General features: G+C 41.9%; 1 protein-coding gene across 1 annotated transcript in view; it reads right to left on the bottom strand.

Moving 5' to 3' along the window:
* Nucleotides 1-23,826, bottom strand: part of TRDN (triadin) — a 477,806-nt gene that overhangs the window by 229,381 nt on the left and 224,599 nt on the right. Inside the window, exons 10-12 of the mRNA XM_073576110.1 lie at nucleotides 21,086-21,142; nucleotides 17,139-17,198; nucleotides 1,298-1,357 (exon numbers count right to left, since the gene is read on the bottom strand). Coding sequence (XP_073432211.1) covers nucleotides 1,298-1,357; nucleotides 17,139-17,198; nucleotides 21,086-21,142 — 177 coding nt within the window. The remainder of the gene's footprint in view (nucleotides 1-1,297; nucleotides 1,358-17,138; nucleotides 17,199-21,085; nucleotides 21,143-23,826) is intronic.

Genomic DNA, 23,826 nt, shown 5'->3' on the forward strand with positions numbered 1-23,826 from the left:
TGAAATTGCAAAAAAAAAGTTCAATTACAGAATTGTTTTTTAGGTTTTTTATTTACCAATATTCACTAAATGCTAAAACTGACTTGCCAATATGATTATATGATTCCCCATGGCAGTACAAGTACTCAGGTACCAAACATGTCTAGGTTCTTTTTTATTTAAGTGGTGAAAAAAATCCAAAGTTTGTAAGAAAAAAAAATTCACCATTTTTCAATACCCGTATCGTCTTCAATTTTCATAATCTGGGGCTGGGTGAGGGCTTTTAGTTTGCACACTGAGCTGACATTATTATTGATATCATTGTGGGGTAGATATTATGGTTTGCATTTTGTTTCAATGTTGCAAGGTAGCTAGTATATCTAGATATCTAATATCCAATCCACCATAATGAGATGAAAGGTGGTGATTATCCAATAAGTTTGCTGACAGTTGGAATCTCAGTTTGGAGGATCACTCAGACAAGGTATTTGTGCATGTTATAAGAGTGGGGATGGAAATGCACATTAAATAGATATATGAGCAATGGTAGGGGAAAGTTAGGAAGCAACATTCGTGGTTTCAAAGCCTCAACTTTCTCCAAAACAAATTTATAAATGGACAGCTCAAAAAAAATGAGGCAACATTCCAACTTCCAACAGCTTTAGAATATATCCAACATTGATTTATAGTAGCAGATCTGATGTGCGATATCGGTACAGGAGTATTTTATACAAATTTTATTTGTAAGGTATGCAAAGTGATTTTTTATGAGCTCATACATATTCTAAGTGCTTTATTTTTTCCATTTCTAAATGTTTGATATTCTATCGTGCAAACATTGATGTCTCTCCATGTTTTATTCACTGAAAGGTTTTTTTTTGCTACAGTAATTATTCAAAACATGTCAAAAAAGTACAATAAAGTCAATCACTATAATATAATTGATATTAATATACTGTATATATCTGATATTAATTCTAATATAAATATATAATGTTAAATCATTTATTATTAATTATTAATATTAAATTCTAATGTATCAGATTGTTGTTGTCCCTTATCATTGTTACAATATGATATCAAATATTTGTATCACGTTGCAGCAAGGATAAGGAACAATAACAATCTGATACATTATTTACTATCATATCACCTATTGATTTATATCTACGTAAGTAGTGAAATGAAATTATTGCTTGAGTGCTGGCTATATAGACTCAACAATCTATCCTCAATAGTTAGAAAATGTTGGATTTTGTAATCGCGTGGAGATGGCTGCTGTCATTCATTCAACAAGTAGCGTCTTTTACTAACAAACCTTTGATTTGGACTTTCATTTCTATTTTCTCCTTTGGTTCAACTTTTTCTTTTGTAATTACTGTAATGAGACCAACATAGATTTTCAGATAAGTGTCTAACACATTGTAGAACATTGCAGAATGAAAGGAACAGAAGACTTATGAGCAATCTGGTTGAATTTTTATTCTTAAGCATGACTAGTTTATAAGTCCCAATCAAGCTAATTGAAGAAATTGTAAATATATTATACATAAGGTGGGGAAAAGTATATGAATAAGGCACATAATAATCAAAATGAGATTAAACAAAAATATACACTGCTAAATCTTCTGACCATTTTGCAAATACTACAGAATTAGAACCTTAATTTTATACACTAGTGCCCTAGAACCTTAATTTTTACACTAGTGCCCTGGGGAAGGATAAAAGCACAATAGACCTTGGATATATTTTTATAGAATGTTGCAAATAACACGAGCAGTCCCAAATCCAACTACCTCTTGGATAGAAATAAATTCATATGTTTCCAATGGTAACTCTGAAATTCGGCTTCTGTGCCCCCATTGTCATGCACTGATGTGCTCCATCTTTGTAAGACGTGCTACAGAGGAGTAGGTGGGAGTACTACCCAACCATGAAAACAAATTATTAATAAACTAGCTGAAGAGCCCGGCGCTGCCCAGGCATAGTAACTAACTATGGATAGTTATAACAATTTATAATGATTATATCTATATATACAAAGATGAGTGTAGAGCCCCGCCCACTCTGTATAGCCACATTCACTATAATATCCCACATCATCCCGTCAGCTAGAGCTATCGGACTACTACCCTTAATATCCCACATCATCCCGTCAGCAAGAGCCATGGAACTACTACCCCTAATATCCCACATCATCCCATCAGCCAGAGCCACTGGACTACTACCACTAATATCCCACATCATCCCGTCACAGCCGCCTGACTACTACCACTAATATCCCACATCATCCCATCAGCAAGAGCCACAGGATAACTACCATTAATATCCCACATCATCCCATCACAGATGCCAGACTACTACCCCTAATATCCTACATGATCCCATCAGCCAGAGCCAATGGACTACTCCCCCTAATATCGCACATCATCCCGTCAGCCAGAGCCACCGGACTACTACCCCTAATATCCCACATCATCCCATCAGCCTGGGGTCAGAACCAGAGCACTGAGTGGAACGGTCCTAACTTCCATACCGGGGATCCCTTTAAGAGAGGCCTGGCATCAGAACCAGAGCGATGAGGGGATTTGCCCTGACTTCCATACCAATGATCCCTTTAATAGAAGCCTGGGGTGAGAGTCAGAGTGCTGAGAGATTTACCCTAACTTCCATACTGGAGATCCCTTTAAGAGAGGCCTGGGGTCAGTACCAAAGCGCAGAGTGGATTTGCCCTCACTTCCTTACCGGGGATCCCTTTAAGAGGGGCCTTGGGTCAAAACCTGAGTGCTGAGTGGATTTGCCCTAACTTCCATACTGAGGATCCCTTTAAGAGAGCCTGGGATCAGAACCAGAGCACTGAGTGGATTTGCCCTGACTTGCATACCAATGATCCCTTTAATAGAACCCTGGGGTCAGAATCAGAGCGATGAGGGATTTGCCCTAACTTCCATACAGGAGATCCCTTTAAGAGAGCCTAGGGTCAGTACCAGAGCATTTGAAGGCAATTGCCCTGACTTACATACCGGGAATCCCTTTAAGAGAGGCCTGGGGTCGGAACCAAATCGCTGGATGGATTTGCCCTGACTCCAATACCGGAGATCCCTTTAAGAGACCCTGGGGTCAGAACCACAGAGCTGAGTGGAACGGTCCTAACTTCCATACCAGGGATCCCTTTAAGAGAGGCCTGGAGTCAAAACCAAAGCGCTGGATGGATTTGCTCTGACTTCCATACCAATGATCCCTTTAAGAGGGAAGATGTGACTATGAGAAGGAGGATGTGTGATGGGTATATAGGCACGGGAGGGGAGATTCATTTCTGTCATGTACTCACTGCTCCTTTCTGGGGGCAGACAATGGCTGGGAGCTTATGGTCCCTGGATGCTAGATTTCTCCCAACATGTCAGTAACTGCAGAGGTGTTGTCAAGTGGGAAAACTTGCTCATAGCAACCAATCACAGCTCAGCTTCTTTTAGCCAGCTCTGGTGAAATGAGAGATGCTTAGTGATTGGTTGCAAGGAAAACTGTTGCTCATAGCAACCAATCACAGCTCAGCTTCTTTTGAACAGCTCTGGTGAAATGAAAGATGCTTCGTGATTGGTTGGTGATACACACACACAGATACATACATATATTCAGTTTTATTTATACTGTAGAGATGTCCCCGGTGGCTAATCAATTGCTAAGGTTCGTCAGTGCACTAATGACAGACAGGGATTCTGGCACACAGCCCTCTTATTTTTTTCCCTAAAATTCACTCTGTCATCAGCCATTTGCCTGATTGAATACAGTGCAGGTGAATTTGATTTTAGATTAACAGTAAACTGATGGGCTGACATGTAGTATTGTCAAACTGAACTGGTATAAAAAAAGGATGTGCAAAACAGTACAATTGAATGTCTACATTTTTTATTTTTTTCATACAAAAAAAGAGAACCAAGAGTCCTTACTAGTACTTCAACATAAAAAAATATATTTTATTGTAATTTACACTAAAACAACAAAGATAAGTGGGCACATACATCAATTCAGTGAAAATACCCAGACTGGAAGGCTGGAATTACTGCAAATTCACAGAATGGTCATAAATTTGCTTAAGAAAATTATCTGATGTCTGAAATCAAAAGCCGCCATTACAATGCATATATGAAGGGTGTTTTGTACAGTATTTTATAGTTAATAGTATCTTGACAGGTAATATTCACACAACATGCAGCTGTACAATTAATCAAAAACACCAATATTTCACTGCCAAATTGCAGAGACAATAGACATATATGAATCACTTTAGAAAAACTTTCATGGCTAATTTTAAGTTATAAAGTTAATGCACATTGTTATAGTCTAGATAACAATCCTGCCTGTCTCCCAAATATTGCACTGCTAATTGCAGAGACAATAGACATTAATAAATCCCATTAAAAAAATTCCAAATCAAATTGTACATTGCAAAAGGTAAGTATCCATTATTGGAGTCCCAGCATCACACCAACCTGTTTCCCCAACACCTTGCTTTCTCAGGGGGCCTCTGGAAGACATACTGATGTACTACTGGGACTGCAATAATGGGATGGCTAGTGCCAAGATTGCATGTAGCAGTCTTTTTTATTTGAATTGTTCACTACTGTACAGTATCATATTTTATTCAGAAATAGTTTCACACAAGAAAGCTTAAGTGTTTTTTTAGAACTTGTGGGACTGTCCAAAAAAGGTTACAGTTGATCATAATAAGTCTTGCATCATTTTATATCATCCATGTATGTAGACATGCAGTGGCTTGCGAAGGTATTCACCCTCTTGGTGTTTTACCAATTTTGTTACATTACAATATGAGCTTAAATATTTTTGTAATCCAATTTCTGTGGGATGCATCAGTATTGAACAGTCTAAGTTGGTGAAGTGGAGTGAGAAAAATATACACATGAATTAAATTTATGGGATCAAATAACAAAAATAGGCATATGCATATGTATTCACCCCTTTTGCACTGAAGCCGCTAAAAATTTCTGCTGAAAGAAATCATCTTCATAAATCACATGTATAGTAGAGTTGAGCGATACCGTCCGATACTTCAAAGTATCGTATCGGATGGTATCGGCCGATCTTTAAAAAAAGTATCGGTATCGCCGATTCCGATACCGGAAGTCCCATTCAAGTCTATGGGACTTCCGGTATCGGAATAAGAAAAACCCTTTCCTGCCCTTGTACAGCCTCTCTGGGGTCTGTACGGGCCTTTCGGGGGGCTGTGCCGGCCTGCCAGGGGGGCTGTGCAGGCTCCGGTGGTCTGTGCCGGCCTGCCGGGGGGCTGTGCCGGCCTGCCGGGGGGCTGTGCCGGCCTGCCGGTGGTCTGTGCAGGCTCCGGGGGGCTGTGCCGGCCTGCCGGGGGGCTGTGCCGGCCTGCCGGTGGTCTGTGCAGGCATCGTCCGATGGGACTACAAGTCCCATCGGGCGATGCCTGCTACCATGACAGTGATTGACACATTAGCCAATGATGGGACAGTAGTAGTCCCATCATCCGGCTAATGTGTTAAATGTGAAAAAAAAAAAAAAAAAAAAAAAAAAATTACATGCTACATACATACAACATGCATACTACATACATGCTACATTCATACTACATACTACATACATGCTACATTCATACTACATAAATACTACATGCAACATACATACTACATATATACTACATGCATGCTACATACATACTGCATGCTACATACATACCACATATATACTACATACATACTACATGCATGCTACATGCTACATACATAACACATATATACTACATGCATGCTACATACATACTACATGCTACATATATACTACATGCATGCTACATACATACTACATGCTACATACTACATATATACTACATGCATGCTACATACATACTACATGCTACATACTACATATATACTACATGCATGCTACATACATACTACATGCTACATACATACTACATATATACTACATGCATGCTACATACATACTACATGCTACATACATACTACATATATACTACATACATACTACATACATGCTACATGCATGCTACATACATACCACATATATACTACATGCATGCTACATACATACTACATGCTACATACATACCATATACATACTACATGCATGCTACATACATACTACATGCATGCTACATACATACTACATGCATGCTACATACATACTACATGCTACATACATACTACATACATACTACATGCATGCTACATACATGCTACATACATACTACATGCTACATACATACTACATATATACTACATGCATGCTACATACTACATGCTACATACATACTACATATATACTACATGCATGCTACATACATACTACATGCATGCTACATACATACTACATGCTACATACATACCACATACATACTACATATATACTACATGCATGCTACATACATACTGCATGCTACATGCATGCTACATACATACTACATACATACTACATGCTACATACATACCACATATATACTACATACATACAATACATTCATACAATACATACATAGACATACAGTACATATAACATAGAGTAACATACTTACCAATACTTGTCACATTGTTCCCCGAAGCCATTGTCTTTTCCGGAATAAATATTAACATAACAAACCACAAAAATACTCACCCACGATCCGAAGCAGTCCACGAGTGTGTCCCACGACGATCTTGGGTAGAGAACTGCAGCATCAGCTGTTGCTGCCGTTCTCTACGGGCTGCAGGAATCCAATGACGGAAGGTAGGTATCCTTCCGCACTGTATTCCTCCGCCACTTAAAAAAAAAAAAAGTCCCTAGTCTCACTTTATGCCATTGCTGTGTGGGAATTTCCCACGCAGCAATGGCATAAAGTGAGACTAGGGACTTTTTTTTTTAAGTGGCGGAGGAATACAGTGCGGAAGGATACCTACCTTCCGTCATTGGATTCCTGCAGCCAGTAGAGAACGGCAGCATCATCTGATGCTGCAGTTCTCTACCCAAGATCGTCGTGGGACACACTCGTGGACTGCTTCGGATCGTGGGTGAGTATTTTTGTGGTTTGTTATGTTAATATTTATTCCGTAGACGACAATGGCTTCGGGGAACAATGTGACAAGTATTGGTAAGTATGTTACTCTATGTTATATGTACTGTATGTCTATGTATGTATTGTATGAATGTATTGTATGTAGTATGTATGTAGTATATATGTGGTATGTATGTAGCATGTAGTATGTATGTAGTATGTATGTAGCATGTAGTATGTATGTAGCATGCATGTAGTATATATGTAGCATGTATGTAGTATGTATGTGGTATGTATGTAGCATGTAGTATGTATGTAGCATGCATGTAGTATATATGTAGTATGTATGTAGCATGTAGTATGTATGTAGTATGTATGTAGTATGTATGTGGTATGTATGTGGCATGTAGTATGTATGTAGCATGCATGTAGTATGTATGTAGTATGTATGTAGTATGTAGCATGTATGTAGTATGTATGTGGTATGTATGTAGCATGTAGTATGTATGTAGTATGTATGTGGTATGTATGTAGCATGTAGCATGCATGTAGCATGTATGTAGCATGCATGTAGCATGTATGTAGCATGTATGTAGCATGCATGTAGCATGCATGTAGCATGTATGTAGTATGTATGTAGTATATATGTAGTATGTATGTAGCATGTAGTATGTATGTAGCATGCATGTAGTATGTATGTAGCATGTATGTATGTAGCATGCATGTAGTATGTATGTAGCATGTATGTAGTATGTATGTAGCATGTATGTAGCATGTATGTAGTATGTATGTAGCATGCATGTAGTATGTATGTAGCATGTAGTATGTATGTAGTATATATGTAGTATGTATGTAGCATGTAGTATGTATGTAGCATGCATGCAGTATGTATGTAGTATTTTTTTTTTTTTTTTAACATTTAACACATTAGCCGGATGATGGGACTACTACTGTCCCATCATTGGCTAATGTGTCAATCACTGTCATGGTAGCAGGCATCGCCCGATGGGACTTGTAGTCCCATCGGACGATGCTTGCACAGACCCCCGGACATCAGCACAGCCCCCCGGCAGGCCGGCACAGCCCCCCGGCAGGCCGGTACAGACCCCCACAGGGTGCACAGACCACCGGCAGGCCGGCACAGCCCCCCGGCAGGCCGGTACAGACCCCCACAGGGTGCACAGACCACCGGCAGGCCGGCACAGCCCCCCGGCAGGCCGGTACAGACCCCGGGCAGTCCACACAGCCCCCCGGCAGGCCGGCACAGCCCCCCGGCAGGCCGGCAGAGACCCCCGGAAGGCCCGAAATGACGGCGCATCATGATGCGCACACACCGCGCATCATGATGACGTCAGTCTGTCAATCAACTTTGAATTCCGATTCCGATGCCGAATTCCGATATTGAAAAAATATCGGAAGTCGGTATCGGAATTCCGATACAGCAAGTATCGGCCGATACCCGATACTTGCGGTATCGGAATGCTCAACACTAATGTATAGTGAAAGGAAGTCCACTTGTGTTCAGTCTAAGTGTCACATGGTCTGTCAGTATATACACACCTTTTCTGAGAGGCCACAGAGGCGGCAACACCATTAAGCAAGAGGCACTTTTAACCAAACAATTTCATGAAGACCAAGCAGATCTCCAACCAAGTCAGGGACAGAGTTGTTGAGAAGTATAAGTCTCTGTGTCTGTACTGTTACATAGTGATGAGCGACTTTGCCTTTTTTCGGGTCGAGTCGGGTTTCATTAAACCCGACTTTCTCAAAAGTCGGGTCGAACGAAATCGGCCGATTATCGTGAAAAGTCGAAGGCCGACTGAAACACGAAACCCAATGCAAGTCAATGGGGAACCAAGGTCGGCAGGGAGTGAAGGACAGGAAACATACCTACAGTGCACCATTTTAATGCCAAAAACATCATTTCTTATTACTTAAGCTTGTCAACCTTAATTTACTTTATAATAATAGTTAGGCATTGAAAACTGGGGGTTATTTGGCTAAAATTGTGGGGGGGGTAGGGCTGGCTACAGATTTTTGTGGGCTCAGGGCCAAAGAGTGTCACTGGGCTCTTTTAACACATGCCACAATTCATGATCCTCTGATATGGCAGAGAAATAGCGGTATAGTACAATGAAAAATACTTCACTTCTTACATCTCATGTCTGATATCCATTTTAAATTCTCCAATAGCTCCAAAAACGGACAGTATATTACTCCATACAGTATTATGGCCACCGCATAGTGCGCTATACAGAGTAATGAGGCCCATATATTTCTCCATACGGAATCATTAGTCCCATATAATGTTTGAAACAATATATGATGAGCTCCACATAATGCTATAGTATATGCTGGTCCCCATGGATGAAGCTCCACTGTGTTATGGGCCCAAATAATGCTCCATATATAATGGGCCCCATTTCTAATGCTCCAGTGCATAATGGGCCCTGTAAATGCTGCTCCAGTGTCTAATGTCCAGCTTTGGAATGCTCCAGTGTATGGTGGGCCACATATATCATTCTCCAGAGTATAGTGCTCCCCAAAAATAGCTGTCCCAACATTGAAAACAATTAAATAAGTCTCCTCGCTAGGGAATCCCTGTACTAGTCTGGACTCCTCGTCGTTCCCATCTTCCATCTCACTGCACTTGGACTGTTTAGGCAGAGGGCGTACAGACGTGATGTCATCGCGCTCTCTGACTAGAATGTCACTGTCAGGAAACGCGGAAGACGTCACAGCGGTGGAGCAGGGAGAGGTAAGTATTTTAACTTTGCAAGTGCTGTGATCCTGAGCAAGCAGGGGGGCCCACTCGTAGGTGACGGCACTGGCACAGGACCCCTCATAGTATGCCGGTGTGTCTGACGGCGGGTGTGCACCCCTACCATCAGAGACACTTGATTCTACTATGAGGAACCTTGCACCAGTGCCGTTGCCAAAGAGTGTGCCCACCCACCTGTCCAGGGCAACGGCACTCGCACGGGTGTGTGCGCCAAGTGGTGACCTCGGCCCTGTGGGGGGAGGCAGCCCAGTTAGGGAGGTGGAAAAATTGGCATATGCTGATGTTGGACATTCAACAGCTGCAAATGGAGTAATTGGAGAAGTCCGCGGAAGAGGAGGACAAAAGCAAGCCATTTTTCAGGCAACCTACGTGTCAGCAGGGGAGGGTTGGACAAAATCCTTTGAAACCCATGCATGGTTCATTTTAAAGAAGGTTAGATCATCAACATTTTGGGTCAACAGACGGGTCCTTTTTTCTGTCAGGTATCGGTCCAGCAGCACTGAAGCCTCGTTCAGATAACACACTAGCAGCAGGGCAGGCGAGCTCCTGTAAGGCATATTGTGTCAATTCAGGCCAGGTGTCAAGTTTACTGGCTCAATAGCCAAAGGGGAATGACCGGTGAGGGAGAACATCGATATGGGAGGAGAAGTACTTTGTTACGATAGCTGACAACTGCTGTCTCCTGTCACTTTCAATCGATGCAGTATTACCAGTCGTGTGAGCGGTACTTGAAAAATCAGTCCACAACATGGTCATGAAAGCCCTGTGTCCAATGTCACTTCGGCTGTGTGCACCACGAACACCTCTTCCATGTTGCCCCCTACGGCTCGTTGGAAAAACATCACCGCCGCTGTGTGCTGGGAATGCCTCAAACAAACGGTTTACCAGAGTTGCTTGTTTGTTAGCCAATATTAGGTTAAGGTTCTCCTGTGGCATGATGTTTTGGAATTTGCCTTTATAGCGTGGATCCAGGATGCTGGCCAACCAGTAGTCATCAACGTTCATCATTTTGGCAATGCGGGGGTCCCTTTTTAGGATCTGCAAGGCATAATCAGACATGTGGGCCAATGTTCCAGGTGTCAATGATGCACTGCGAGTGCTGGGTGGAGGAGCACTTTCTGGCAAATCCACATCCCTCCAGTCACGCACAAACCATGTACCTGACCTTGCCATGCCAACATTTTTTCTTGCCCCCTGAGAAGCATCCTCCTCCCCAAAATAATCATCCCCATCATCCTCCTCCTCCTCTTCCTCTTCTTCCTCCACCTCATCCATGAGACTTCCCTGAGCAGACAATGGCTGACTGTCATCAAGGCTTCCCTACTCCTCTTCCTCCTCGGCTGCAGACGCCTGCTCCTTAATGTGCGTCAAAGTTTGCATGAGCAGATGCATAAGTGGGATGCTCATGCTTATGATGGGGTCATCTGCGCTTACCAGCCGTATGCATTCCTCAAAACATTGAAGCACTTTACAGAGGTCTTTCAGCTTTGACCACTGCACACCAGACAACTCCATGTCTGCCTGCAAACTGCCTGCCCGTGTTTCCTCCCACAAATGAATTACAGCCTGCCTCTGTTCGCACAGCCTCTGAACCATGTGCAGGGTGGAATTCCACCTTGTTGCAACGTCGATAATTAGGCGGTGCTTGGGATGGTGGAGCAATCGCTGCAACTTCTGCATACGACTGGACTGTACGGGCGACCGGCGGATGTGAGAGCACAATCTTCGCACCTTATGGAGCAGGGCTGTTAACTCTGGATAATTATTGAGCAAGCACTGCACCACCAGGTTCAAGGTGTGAGTCAGGCAAGGTATGTGTCTGAGTTTTGAAAAGGCTATGGCTGCCACAAAATTCCGGCCGTTATCACTAACTACCTTGCCTGCTTCAAGATGTAGACTGCCCAGCCATTACTCAGTTTGTCGCTACAAGTAGTCGGCCAGTACCTCCGCAGTGTGTCTGTTGTCGCCCAAACACATCTTCTTCAACACAGCCTGCTGAGGCTGACCACTAGCTGTTCGATAGTGGGACACCTCGTGTGCAACACTGGCAGCTGCGGATGGAGTGCTCGTGCGACTGCTCTCTGTGGACGAGCTTTCGCTTCTGGAGGAGGAGGAGGAGGAGGGTCGAACGCCTACAGCCAACTGTTTCCCATACCGTGGGCTAGGCAGCACTGTCCCACCACCGCTGTCCCCTGTGGACCCTGCATCCACCACATTAACCCAGTGTGCAGTGATGGACACGTAACGGCCCTGTCCATGCCTACTGGACCATGAATTTGTTGTGAGGTGCACCTTCCACTCACTGATTGCTTGAGTGCATGGAAAATGCAGTCTTTCACATGCACGTGGAGGGCTGGGATGCCGACTGGGTAGGTCATAGCATGGTACTGCATAGGCCATGTGCTCACGGAAAACTTTGCTTTCAACCAACCGGTAGGGCATAATCTCTAACGAGATTAGTTTGGCAATGTGGGCATTCAAAGCCAGTGTACACGGATGAGAGGATGAGTACTTTCTTGTCCTACTCAGAGTCTCTGGTAGGGTGAGCTGGACTTGAGAGCTGCATATGGTGGAACTAGTGGTGGACATGGCGGACTCAGAGAGGGTTGGTGATGGTGATAGTGTTGGTGGTGTTGCTGATGGCCTACATTCAGTCTTTCGTAGCAATAACATTGTGATTCCATGACTGCTTTGCCCTTGCGATGACACCTCGACATTTGCTGCTGGTGGTGTGCTAACCGGTGGGTTTACAGTGGGGGAAGCGATGTAGCGTTGCTGACTACCTTCATTCGGAGCAGGTGCACATGTGGTACGTGAGGTTTGGAAGTCCGTCCACACTTGCAAGTGCATGGTGGTTAAATGTCTAAGCATGCAACTGGTATTCAAATTTCTCAGATTTTTCCCTCGGCTAAAGGTCTTTGCGCACTTCTTACAGATAACTTTTGCCTGATCATTAGGATTTTGTTCAAAAAAGTGCCACACTGCACTCTTCCTACTATGGAAGACTTTTTGAGACCTTGCACACTGTGCTAATTTGACCGTCTGGCCAAGCTGTCCTGCAACTTTTTTGTTTTTGGTAACACGTCTTTGGACTGCTACGGTCCTGCCAGATAACAGCTGTTGCGATGTCATTGCCTGCTGCAGATCCTCCTCCTCCTCTTCTGAGCTATTGGCAGCGGCACCCTCTTCCCCAATGGATGCCAATGTGGGTCAACAGCAGGGTCATCCATTACCTCTTCAATTTAATGTGCACCTTCCTCTGAGTCACCGTGTAAGGTGGTATAGTATGAGGGAAGGGGCACCTGAGTTTCATCAGGGTCTGATTCTGCCTCAGTACACTGCGAGGACAATGTAGTGCTCTGAGTGAATGTACCAGCAGAAAAATCTAGCAGTGTCTGTGTATCAGTGCAGTCCATGTCAGATTCATCTTGGACTGGGGAATTCACGATTTGACTTGCTAACCCAGGCATGGTATGTGAAAAGAGCTCCATGGAGTAATCAGTAGTGTGGCCTGCCACATCCTTCACTTTTGGTAGGGGTGAAGGACACAAGGAAAGGTGTTGTTCCTGACCAGGAGCCTCCAATGATGACTCTGTGCTTTTATTTTTTGAAACTTCAGAAGAGGAGGTGAGAGAACTGGAGGCTTTGTCAGCAATGAAAGCCAAAACTTGCTCCTGAAGCACCGGCTTTAAAAGTGGTTTACCTACTCCCAGAAAAGAGAGCCTTCAAGGCCTTGTGGAGCCAGACGATGACGCAGGCTCAACACCTCCTGCTTTAGGTGCTATTGTGCTTTTGCCACTACCAACAGATGCAACACCACCACCACCATCGGGACCAGCTGGCAATCCTCGCCCACTTCCATGGCTTCTTCCACCATACTTCCTCATTTTTGTGAAAATATAACCAAAATACCACCAGCTATATGGTACTGTAAAAGAAGGTAGAAGGTGTATCTACTATTGGTGAGAATTTGAATCTCACTAGAGATATGAGGATGCAGAACTATTGTCTCTGGCCCAGTAGAGATTACACCTCAATGTAACAGGCTGAAATTGGATGGTGTATGACAAGGTGCAGGGTGTCTATAAGATTGGTGAGAATTTGGATCTCACTAGAGATTTGAGGACGCTGAACTATTGTCTCTTGCTCAGTAGAGATTACACCTCAATGTAACAGGCTGAAATTGGATGGTGAATGACAAGGTGGAGGGTGTCTATAGGATTGGTGAGAATTTGGATCTCACTAGAGATTTGAGGACACTGAACTATTGTCTCTGGCCCAGTAGAGATTACACCTCAATGTAACAGGCTGAAATTGGATGGTGAATGACAAGGTGGAGAGTGTCTATAGGATTGGTGAGATTTTGAATCTCACTATAGATTTGAGGACGCAGAACTATTGTCTCTGGCCCAGGAGAGATTACACCTCAATGTAACAGACTGAAATTGGATGGTGTATGACAAGGTGGAGGGTGTCTATAGGATTGGAGAGAATTTGGATCTCACTATAGATTTGAGGACGCTGAACAATTGTCTCAGGTCCAGTAGAGATTACACCTCAATGTAACAGGCTGAAATTGGATGGTGAATGACAAGGTGGAGGGTGTCTATACGATTGGTGAGATTTTGAATCTCACTATAGATTTGAGGACGCAGAACTATTGTCTCTGGCCCAGTAGAGATTACACCTCAATGTAACAGGCTGAAATTGGATGGTGTATAACAAGGTGGAGGGTGTCTATAGGATTAGTGAGAATTTGGATCTCACTAGAGATTTGAGGACACTGACAATGATGCTCTCAGTCCAAGTATGGATGCAGCCAGCCTCATATGCAGGACTGCTGCACAGTGCACACACAAAAGGGTGGAAAAATGAACGTTTGGTAACTGTGCAGAAAAGAGGAAGAAAAGTATTTTTTCTTTTAAAAAAGCAGTTTGCACAGCAGTGTGCAAACAGCAATGCAGCTATCAGGAAGCCTTATAAGGCAGCCTAATAACCAACAGAGCTGATGCACAAAAATAGAGCCTCCCCTGTCACTGCACACAAAGTGTTGTGTTGTAAGTGGAAATTGCTAACAGCAGAAGCAGTTTTTTTTGTTCTTCTTCCCTGCCTAACGCTCTCCCTACAGAATCAGCAGCAACAGCACCTCTCCCTATGCTAAGATCGGCATAAGTAAGATGGCGGTCGGTGTTTACGCCCTATTTTAGCCCCTGTGATGCCACACAAGGCCAGTCAATCACTTGCATGCCCTTCTCAATGATGGTGGTGACCAATGCCTATGTCATCGCGTTGCCCACAGTGTGCGTCCTCCATCATTGGCTGAAAAAGGGCGCTGGAAGCATCTTTTGAAACGTGACTTTGGCGCTCTGGTCGCCGACCTCATGACCGACCTCATGCTATGGTCGGGTTTCGTTTCATGAAACCAGACTTCAGCGAAAGTCGACGACTTTTGAATATGACCGACCCGTTTCGCTCAACTCTACTGTTACACACTTAACATTATGGCTGGTCCATACAAACAGGGCAACTGTTACCACCCACCTTTCATGTCTACCTCTTTCCTCATAGACTGTAAGCTTGTGAGCAGGGCCTTCCTCTTGGTATTTGTTATAATCTATGTGATTATTGTTATGCTGTAATGTCTATTGTCTGTACAAATCCCCTCTGAAATGTAAAGTGCTGCAGAATATATCGGCACTATAGAAATACAATTTATTATTATTATTATTACAAGTCAGGGTTGGGTTAAAAAAAATTCCAATCTTTCATGATCCCCCGAAGAACCATCAAATTCATTACCATCAAATGAAAAAAAGATGGTACCGCAATAAACATAGCAAGAGAGGGACACCCACTAAAACTCTCAGTCTGGTCAAGGAGGGCATTAATCAGAGAGGCAAAACAGACCAAAGATGACCCTGAAGAAGCTGCAGGTGTCCCAAGCAGAGACAAGAGTATCTGTCAATATGACCAGAATAAGCTGTACACTCCATAGAGGTGTCCTTTATGGAAGAGTGGGCAGAAAAAAACTTTACTTACTCACAAAAACTGTAAGGCTAGTTTTGAGTTTGCCAAAAGATATGTTGGAGACACCCCAAATGGAGGAGGGTGCTGTGGTCAGATGAGACCAAAATTTATCTTTTTGGCCACCAAGGTAAATGCTATGTCTGGCACTAAACCAATACAGTTAATCACCCCAAGAACACCATCCCCACTGTGAAACATGGTGGTGGCAGCATCATGGCTTGGGGATATTTCTCAGCAGCAGGGACAGTGAAAATTATTTGATTTGAGGAGAAGATGAATGGTGCTAAATACAGGGATATTCTTGAGAAAAACCTGTTTCAGTCTGTCAGTGATTTTAGACTAGGGGGGAGGTTTACCTTCGAACAAGACAATGACCCAAAGCATACTGCTAAAGCAACACTTGAATGGTTTAAAGGGAAAATGTGTAAATGTTTTGGAGTGGTCTAGTCAAAGGCCACAACTTTTTGCAATTGATGATCTGTGGTGTGGTGAGACTTGAAGATTTCTGTTCACCAGAGGAAACCATCTATCTTGAAGAAGTTTGAGCAGTTATGCCTCGAGAAATGGGCAAAAATCCCAGTGGCAATATGTAGAATGCTCATAGAGACTTACCCAAATTGACAGGCAGCTGTTAAAGGAGGCTCTACAAAGTATTGACTTTAGGGGATGAATAGTTATGCATACTGAAGTTATTTTGTCCTATTTGTTGTTTGCTTTTCAATAAAAAAAAATGTTCACTGTTTTAAGGCATATTCTTTACATGAACTGATTCAAACCCTCAAAAAAACAGTGAAATTTTGGGTTGTGAGGGAGCAAAACATTAAGAAGGCAAGGGAGTGAATACTTTCGTAATCCACTGTTCATGTGTATCTTTTACGTAATCAAAGATTATGTAATCTGAGATAAAAAGTTTCATGTGCACTAAGGTATTTTTACATTGTGATTTTGCTCTTCCTTGTGACACTATATATCAAATAAAAAAATATCTAACCTTAAAATATTTATTTTAGACTTATGTCTCAATTCCCACAGCCAGAATAGGGATCTTTGCTGTATGGATGTGTTTTCCAGCATCCATATGCTGGTACGTACAGATTTAACAAATCCATATATTTTTCGATAAATATGCAGTTGTGTTTGTCAACAGTCATACTGAATAAATGACAAACTCGATACATACCATATTTCAAACTTATTTTGAATGAAACATCATATGTTGACACATAGAATGACTTTGCAATATGGAACAAGGGACATGAACTTTCTGGGTATATGAACACTTATGTGTATACAACAATTACTATTAACTAATACTACCTTTAGCTTGGACTTTTTTCTGGGGTTTTTCCTTTTTTTCTGGCTTTTCCTTTGTTGCCTCTGTTCCAAATCAAGTAAGTGTAATATTAGTATAGTAGCACCGTAATACAGTATCTACAATAAACTGAAACATTATTTGCTAAAAAATTGCTAAACCAAGATGCTACTCTTGGACAACCGAACCTCCCAGCAATTGTAGCTCTAAGGCCTTCTTCAGATCTGTTTGTGTTCTCTATTTTGCTTGTATACCAGCATACACCATTTAGCTCATTTTTTAAAACCCTATCAAGCTACTGTGTTGTAACCTACTGTGTCTCCTATTTTGGCTTTACACCTCTTGGCCATTCATCCTGGAGGACTGCTCCCCATCCTGCAATTCACAGCTAACCTATAAATGTAATTGGACACTATGTAATGTTTGCATGACGACTTTGGAGGACTACAGAGTACTTACTGCACATTTTACTACAGACTACAGCTGATCATTAAGGGGCCTTAGCAGGGGGACGCTTTTAATCTGTTTATTATGAATGTAACCTTCCAAAAAGATGGGATTGCCAAAGTGGAGAATTCCTTTAAGTATAGTGCTTTCTCCCAATTAAGCCTAAAAGAATATGTTTCCTTTTTTGGCCTCAGTATAAGGTCAGTATTTCAGAAAAAAAGCAAAAAAAAGGAACGTATAGAGTGACATAGTAGAGTATGCTATTCTACTGAACAACATTCAATAAAAAATGTTTACTATGTGCATAATTCAGCTTTGCCTTACATATACAGGTGTCAAACAGGGAAATAGCATGCTGTAAAAAGGAAAGAAATCAAAAAAATGACTGAAAAGCAAATTATAAAAGGGACTTAACTGCCCATTACACACAGCGATCTCGCTGGCGAGATCGCTGATTTTGTGATACATCAGCGATCTCTCCAGCGAGATCGCTGTGTGTGACATCCAGCAGTGATCGGCCCCCCCGCAGGGTATCGCTGATCGTCCTGGCCCGTTTTTTCATCGCTGGTCTCCCGCTGGCCAGCGCGCATCGCTGTGTGTGGCAGCGGGAGCGAGCGATGAGCTACGCTGCACACTGGTTACCAACGTAAACATCGGGTTTCTAAGGACCGCGGGGCCCCGATGTTTACCCTAGATACCAGCGTGCACTACAGGCAGGGCGGGAGGTAGAGGCAGAGCGGCGCACAGATCGGAGTAGCTCTGCTATCTGCTAATCCAGTCTGTCAGACCAGAGTAGCAGATAGCAAAGCTACGCCGGTCTGTCTGCACCGCTCTGCCTCCATCTCCCGCCCTGCCTGCAGTGCACGCTGGTATCTAGGGTAAACATCGGGTTTCTAAGGGCCCCACAGCCCTTAGAAACCCAATGTTTATGTTGGTAACCAGCGTGCTCGCTGGTCCTGATCGCTGGAGGGGCTGTCTATGTGACAGCTCACCAGCGATCAGTTAACAATGTCCCAGCGATCCCATCCACATCGGATCATTGGTGGGATCGCTGGGACATCGTTATCTGTAACGGTACCCTTAGACTTGATATGCAACATTGTTGAGATTCAGTGGTATGATATCAAATGAATAGTTCATGTTAAAAACCTACTAGTGTGTCCTAATTAAAGAGGACCTTTCACCAGTTATTACATGTTAAACTGGCGACATCTTGATAAAGTGGCTGGCATACTGAATAAAATGTAGTTTTTCATTTTATTTTTCCTTTCTGCTTTCTGTAGTATAATTTCTTGATTTGTTAAGTTTAGAGGCAAATTTTCCTTTCCACGAAAGGAGGCATTAAGAGAGATTGTTCTCTGAATTTGCTTTCTTTTTCCCCTACATAACATTGTCCAATCATGAGCAAGCAGCATCATACATGGGGGAAAAGTAAACACTACAAGAGATTCTCTGAACAGGCTTTTTCACTATGATCTGGTAAGACTAGTGTCTAACAATGTTGCACTGAGATCTCTCTGCCGGTGTTTACTGTCAATAAAAGTGTAGAAATAAGAGAAGCGTTGTGAAGTGTGTCATTACATACATCGCACTGCATAAATGCCAGACATCAAGGAATAATGTCCCAATTGCTGATGTAGATTCAGAGAAGTGTATGTGACATGATGCTTGCAGTCTGTAGCTATGCCAGGCATCAGGGAATTATTCTCTGATGTCTAGAAGAGGTAGAAGAGATGCATAGTGTTGTATGTAATGACACACAACGCTGCTTTTTTCTCCTATATAATACTGCAGATTTATGATTGAGCAGGATCATACAGAGGAAAAGTAAATGCCACAGAGAAGAATCTTTGTCACCACCCCCTTGATTGAAGGGGAAATTATATTAGAAACTCTACAAGCCAATATCTATGGAACAAAGGAAAAACAAGGAACAAAATGTAAACTGTCATGATGTTGCCTGTTTAATGTGTAAAAAATGGTGAAAGGTCCTGTTTAAAGCAGAAGCGAGTTACAATTTCACCTTGGTAATGTGAATGTTGAAAATGTGTCATGACAGGGATATTCCCACCTCCAAGTTCGTATCCCCATATGTAGTAAATGTAATTATAATAATAGGAAATACCTCCAATTAGAAATGCAGCCTATTTCTTCTAATTAGCTGTGTCACTTGTCCCTTGTGCAGGGCATTGCAGTAGCTTAGATATCCATGGTTATGATCACTAACAACTAAATAACTAACTGTTGCTAATCAAAATTACTGCAATGCCCTGCACATGGGGTAAGCGACAGTGAATCAGAAGAACCATACTACATTTCTAATTGGATGTATTTGCTAATATTATTATTATTACCCCTACTATATATTGGGATAGAGTCTTGGATATGGGAATAACCCTTTAAATGAAATAATAATAATAATAATAATAATAGTAATGATAATAATAATAGAGCAAGCTGATTAGCCTCATCATCCCTATGTCTAATACTAAATTTTCTGTAAAGATTAAGCACCCTGCTGTGTGACACTTTTATAATAATAGAGGTAAATTGCTTATTACAGCCCTGAAACTTGAATTGTTTCCAAGTTAGCAATTTTATTGATAATGAAATAAAGTTATGATTAATGGGTCTCTTCAGCAATGTCATACATTAAATATGCTGATGTGCAATACTGATATAGTATGTACATTTACCCTTAAGTAATTATGCGGTTTACTAATGCAACCTAAGCCATGATTATTGCGGCATAGTGAAAAGCACATATGCTCTGACCGTAGGTTAACCTGCAGGAATATATGAGAGATCTGCACTCACAGCTATTGCATAATAAAGAAGTAATGCTAGAATCGCTCATTTTATGAGTGAGAATACCTGATGAAATGCTCGTAAGGCTGCAGGGAATGTGGATGCTCGAATGTAACATTATAAATCCGTGAATAACATTAGGCTGATGGTCCACAACCTGTATTATGTCTATTGCTGTCGTAATACAACCTAAGTCAACCAACCGACAGGCATGGAGGCCATCGGAAAGTTCATCTAATAAACATCTCTGAATAATATCTGTGATCTTATAATAGCTGGGAGCAGTAAAGGAATTGATAGGGATGTTATATAACTTTTAATGGGGAGTAGAGTGGTTTGGAAATGCAGCTGACCTTGTTTGGAATTCTTCTTTACAGATTAAGTTGAGCCATAAGAAATAATTAATGGTACATTAGTCATAATTGGGTTCCTGCATTTTACCAATACATAGACATGCAATGAAATTTCTTTAATCCATCCAGAAAAGGAAACACAGATTCTGGGGCTTCAAAAATTTTGGAGCATTAAACTGCATAAAAATTTTCTAATAATAAATGGTAGAAACGTGTGTCATTCTATCAGATTGGAGCAGGATTAGAGATATTTTACAGTGTTAGTTCTCCCATCTAAAAAACATGGGAAAATAATAAATGCTTTACAGTATACACAGCAAATGCTATTAATGCCAGCTACTAACCTTTGGTTACAGATTTCTTTTCAGCCTTTTCTTTCTTTGGTGTTTCTTTTGGTACAGCTGAAATACAGCAGACATAGTTCTAATAAGCACAGTGTTCGCTGAAGAAATCCAAAAGATTGTTCATGGCCTAATGGCCTTGGCTCAGTAATTAGATCCGTCAATCATCCATGCGTAAACCAAAAAAAGCACTGTCTACATGGCTGGCTTTGTGGGTTTTTCAGGACACACTGTATCAACTACATACATTTTTTTCACTTCACATTTACTCTTTCTGACATATATATATATATATATAGAGAGAGAGAGAGAGAGAGAGAGAGAAATATATAGTATACTCCATCTCAGTGTGAATGTTATGATCACAGGTCGATGGGAAAAGTTTGATGCCTATGAAAGAGAGAAGTTAGATGGTATAAAGTTAAATATTCTAAGGAATTGCGCAGACAATAAAAGGGTAATATCAGTAAGACGAGGGACGCTGATATTTTTAAAGATCTTTATTACATCAACTAGTTATAAAACTGAAGTTGTGAGCTTTTTAGATGTTACAGTATCTTATCAAGATTCTGCAATGTTCCCCCCTAGCTACCTAAAAAGTAAAATGTTAAAAGAAAATATTAATGAGAACAGTAGATTTTTAACACTAACATTTCCAAATCGCTTGGGCTCAGTGCTGTTAAATATACATTTGCTTTTGAATTGATGATAACTAGTGATGAGTGAGTATACTCTTCACTCGGGTTTCCCCGAGCATGCTTGGGTGTCCTCCGATTATTTGGATGTGCTCAGAGATTTAGTTTCTCTCGCTGTAGATGCATGATTGGCGGCTGCTAGACAGCCTGAATACATGTGGAGATTCCCTGACAAACAGGCAACCCCACATGTATTCAGGCTGTCTAGCAGCCTCAAATCATGCAGCTGCGTCAACAAAAACTAAATCTCCGAGCATGCCAAAATACTCGAAGACCACATGAGCATACTCGAGGAATCCCGAGCAGCGAGTATACTCACTAATGATAACAAGTAACCTGCTAATTGTGTGCCTCCGAAAATGTAGAAAGACAATTATAATGTAAGACTGTGCACAATATATTTTTTTTACTGCATTTAGATAGCTTCCTAATTGGAATATCTCATCTGAAATTTACATTAGTTAAATCAGGTTTTTAGTCCCTAATAGATGTTTTAAGTATTATTTGCTTTTGTTTTTTATCAATTTACAATATTACTGTCTGTAGTGTTGTGAGTTCATTTTTCCCTTCACCAGTGAGGTCTGATGAACTCCCTCTTCTGGCGAAGGAAGGTAGTGAGGCTGATTACTAAACAGCTGAGCAGGTTGATGATGACTGGGTCACAGGAACTGATGACTGGATATAAGACAGCCGACACCCTGCTGCCTTGACGGTGATTTTCCTGCTGGATTCTTGGAGACCAGTCTGATTTCTGTTTCTCAAAGCTAAGTTTTGCTCTTCCTTTTGTACACTTTAGTTCTGGTTTTGTTTGCCTTGTTTTTTGGAGTTCAGCCATCCCCGGCCCGGGGTGAGCTGAATTCCATTTTTGTCTCTGATCTGTTGATCTCTGGCTCTGTCTTCAGAATATACCTGAGTGCTGATATAGTCTTTTTGAAGCCTAGCGACTTCAGGGCCTGTTTTTCCTATTAGTCTGTTGGTTCATTTTTGGATAGGGTTTTTGCGGATTGCAGACAGCAGCTTTTTTATCCTGTCCTATTTAGTTAGCTTGGGCCCCATCATTTGCTCAACCTATCTTTCTATCTGTGTTAGTGTTTTTTCATCTTGCTTCACAGTCATTATATGTTGGGGGCTGCCTATTGCTTTGGGGTCTGCTCTGGGGCAGTTTAGATTTCCCCTTTCTGTCTTTAGGCTAATTTAGTTCTCCGGCTGTGATCGAGGGGTCTAGGGCACCGCAGGAACCCCCCACGGCTACTGCTAGTTGTTGTGGATAGGTTCAGGGGTCTGCAATCCGATAGCTTCCAACTTCTCTGGTTTTCTGGACTTAGCTATTATTTTTGTTTTTTCCTCCTTCGGTGACTCATCCATAACACTATAGTAACTTCTTCATGACATACGCTATATATATATATGTCACAAGTCGGAATCGGGTGTACAAGCCAGGCTTACACAGCAAGCCTGCCCAATACCCGGCAGGCAATGGCTGTGTACTACAACTATGACCTGCCGTTAACAATCACAAGTGGAGCGAAGCTCTGCCCACAATTGTTAACCTGTTAAATGCAGCTGTCAATCTCCAATAGTGGCATTTAACACATGCCGACGTTTCCATGTGTCATTACCTCCTCCCATCGGTGCACCCGTGATGTGATCGCGGATCATCGATGGGTCGCTATGACAGCTGGGGGTCAGCTGCTGACCCCCGTGCTTGTCATTTCTGCAGCTCCTTTGAAATTCTGTCTGTGGCTGGGCTTCAAAGAACACTGTGATTTCTGCAAACGTCATAATTTTTTTAACCACTAAAAGAATTAAAAAAAACTGCACATATTTGGTATTGCTGTAATAGCATTGATAAGAAGAATCATATAGCAAGGTCATTTTACCACAAAATGTACACCGTAAAAAATTCCCAAAAAACAATGTCAAAATTTTGTTTATTTCAGCTTCACTACACTTTGATTTTTTTCCCATTTTCGACCGACAGAGTCATGTTATGGCTTGTTTTTTGCAGGACGAGCAGACGTTTTTATTGGTACCATTTTCAGGCACATA

The sequence above is a fragment of the Dendrobates tinctorius genome, unplaced genomic scaffold, assembly GCF_039654945.1.
Source record: "Dendrobates tinctorius isolate UK_male_01 unplaced genomic scaffold, ASM3965494v1 ptg000046l, whole genome shotgun sequence".
NCBI lineage: Eukaryota > Metazoa > Chordata > Amphibia > Anura > Dendrobatidae > Dendrobates > Dendrobates tinctorius.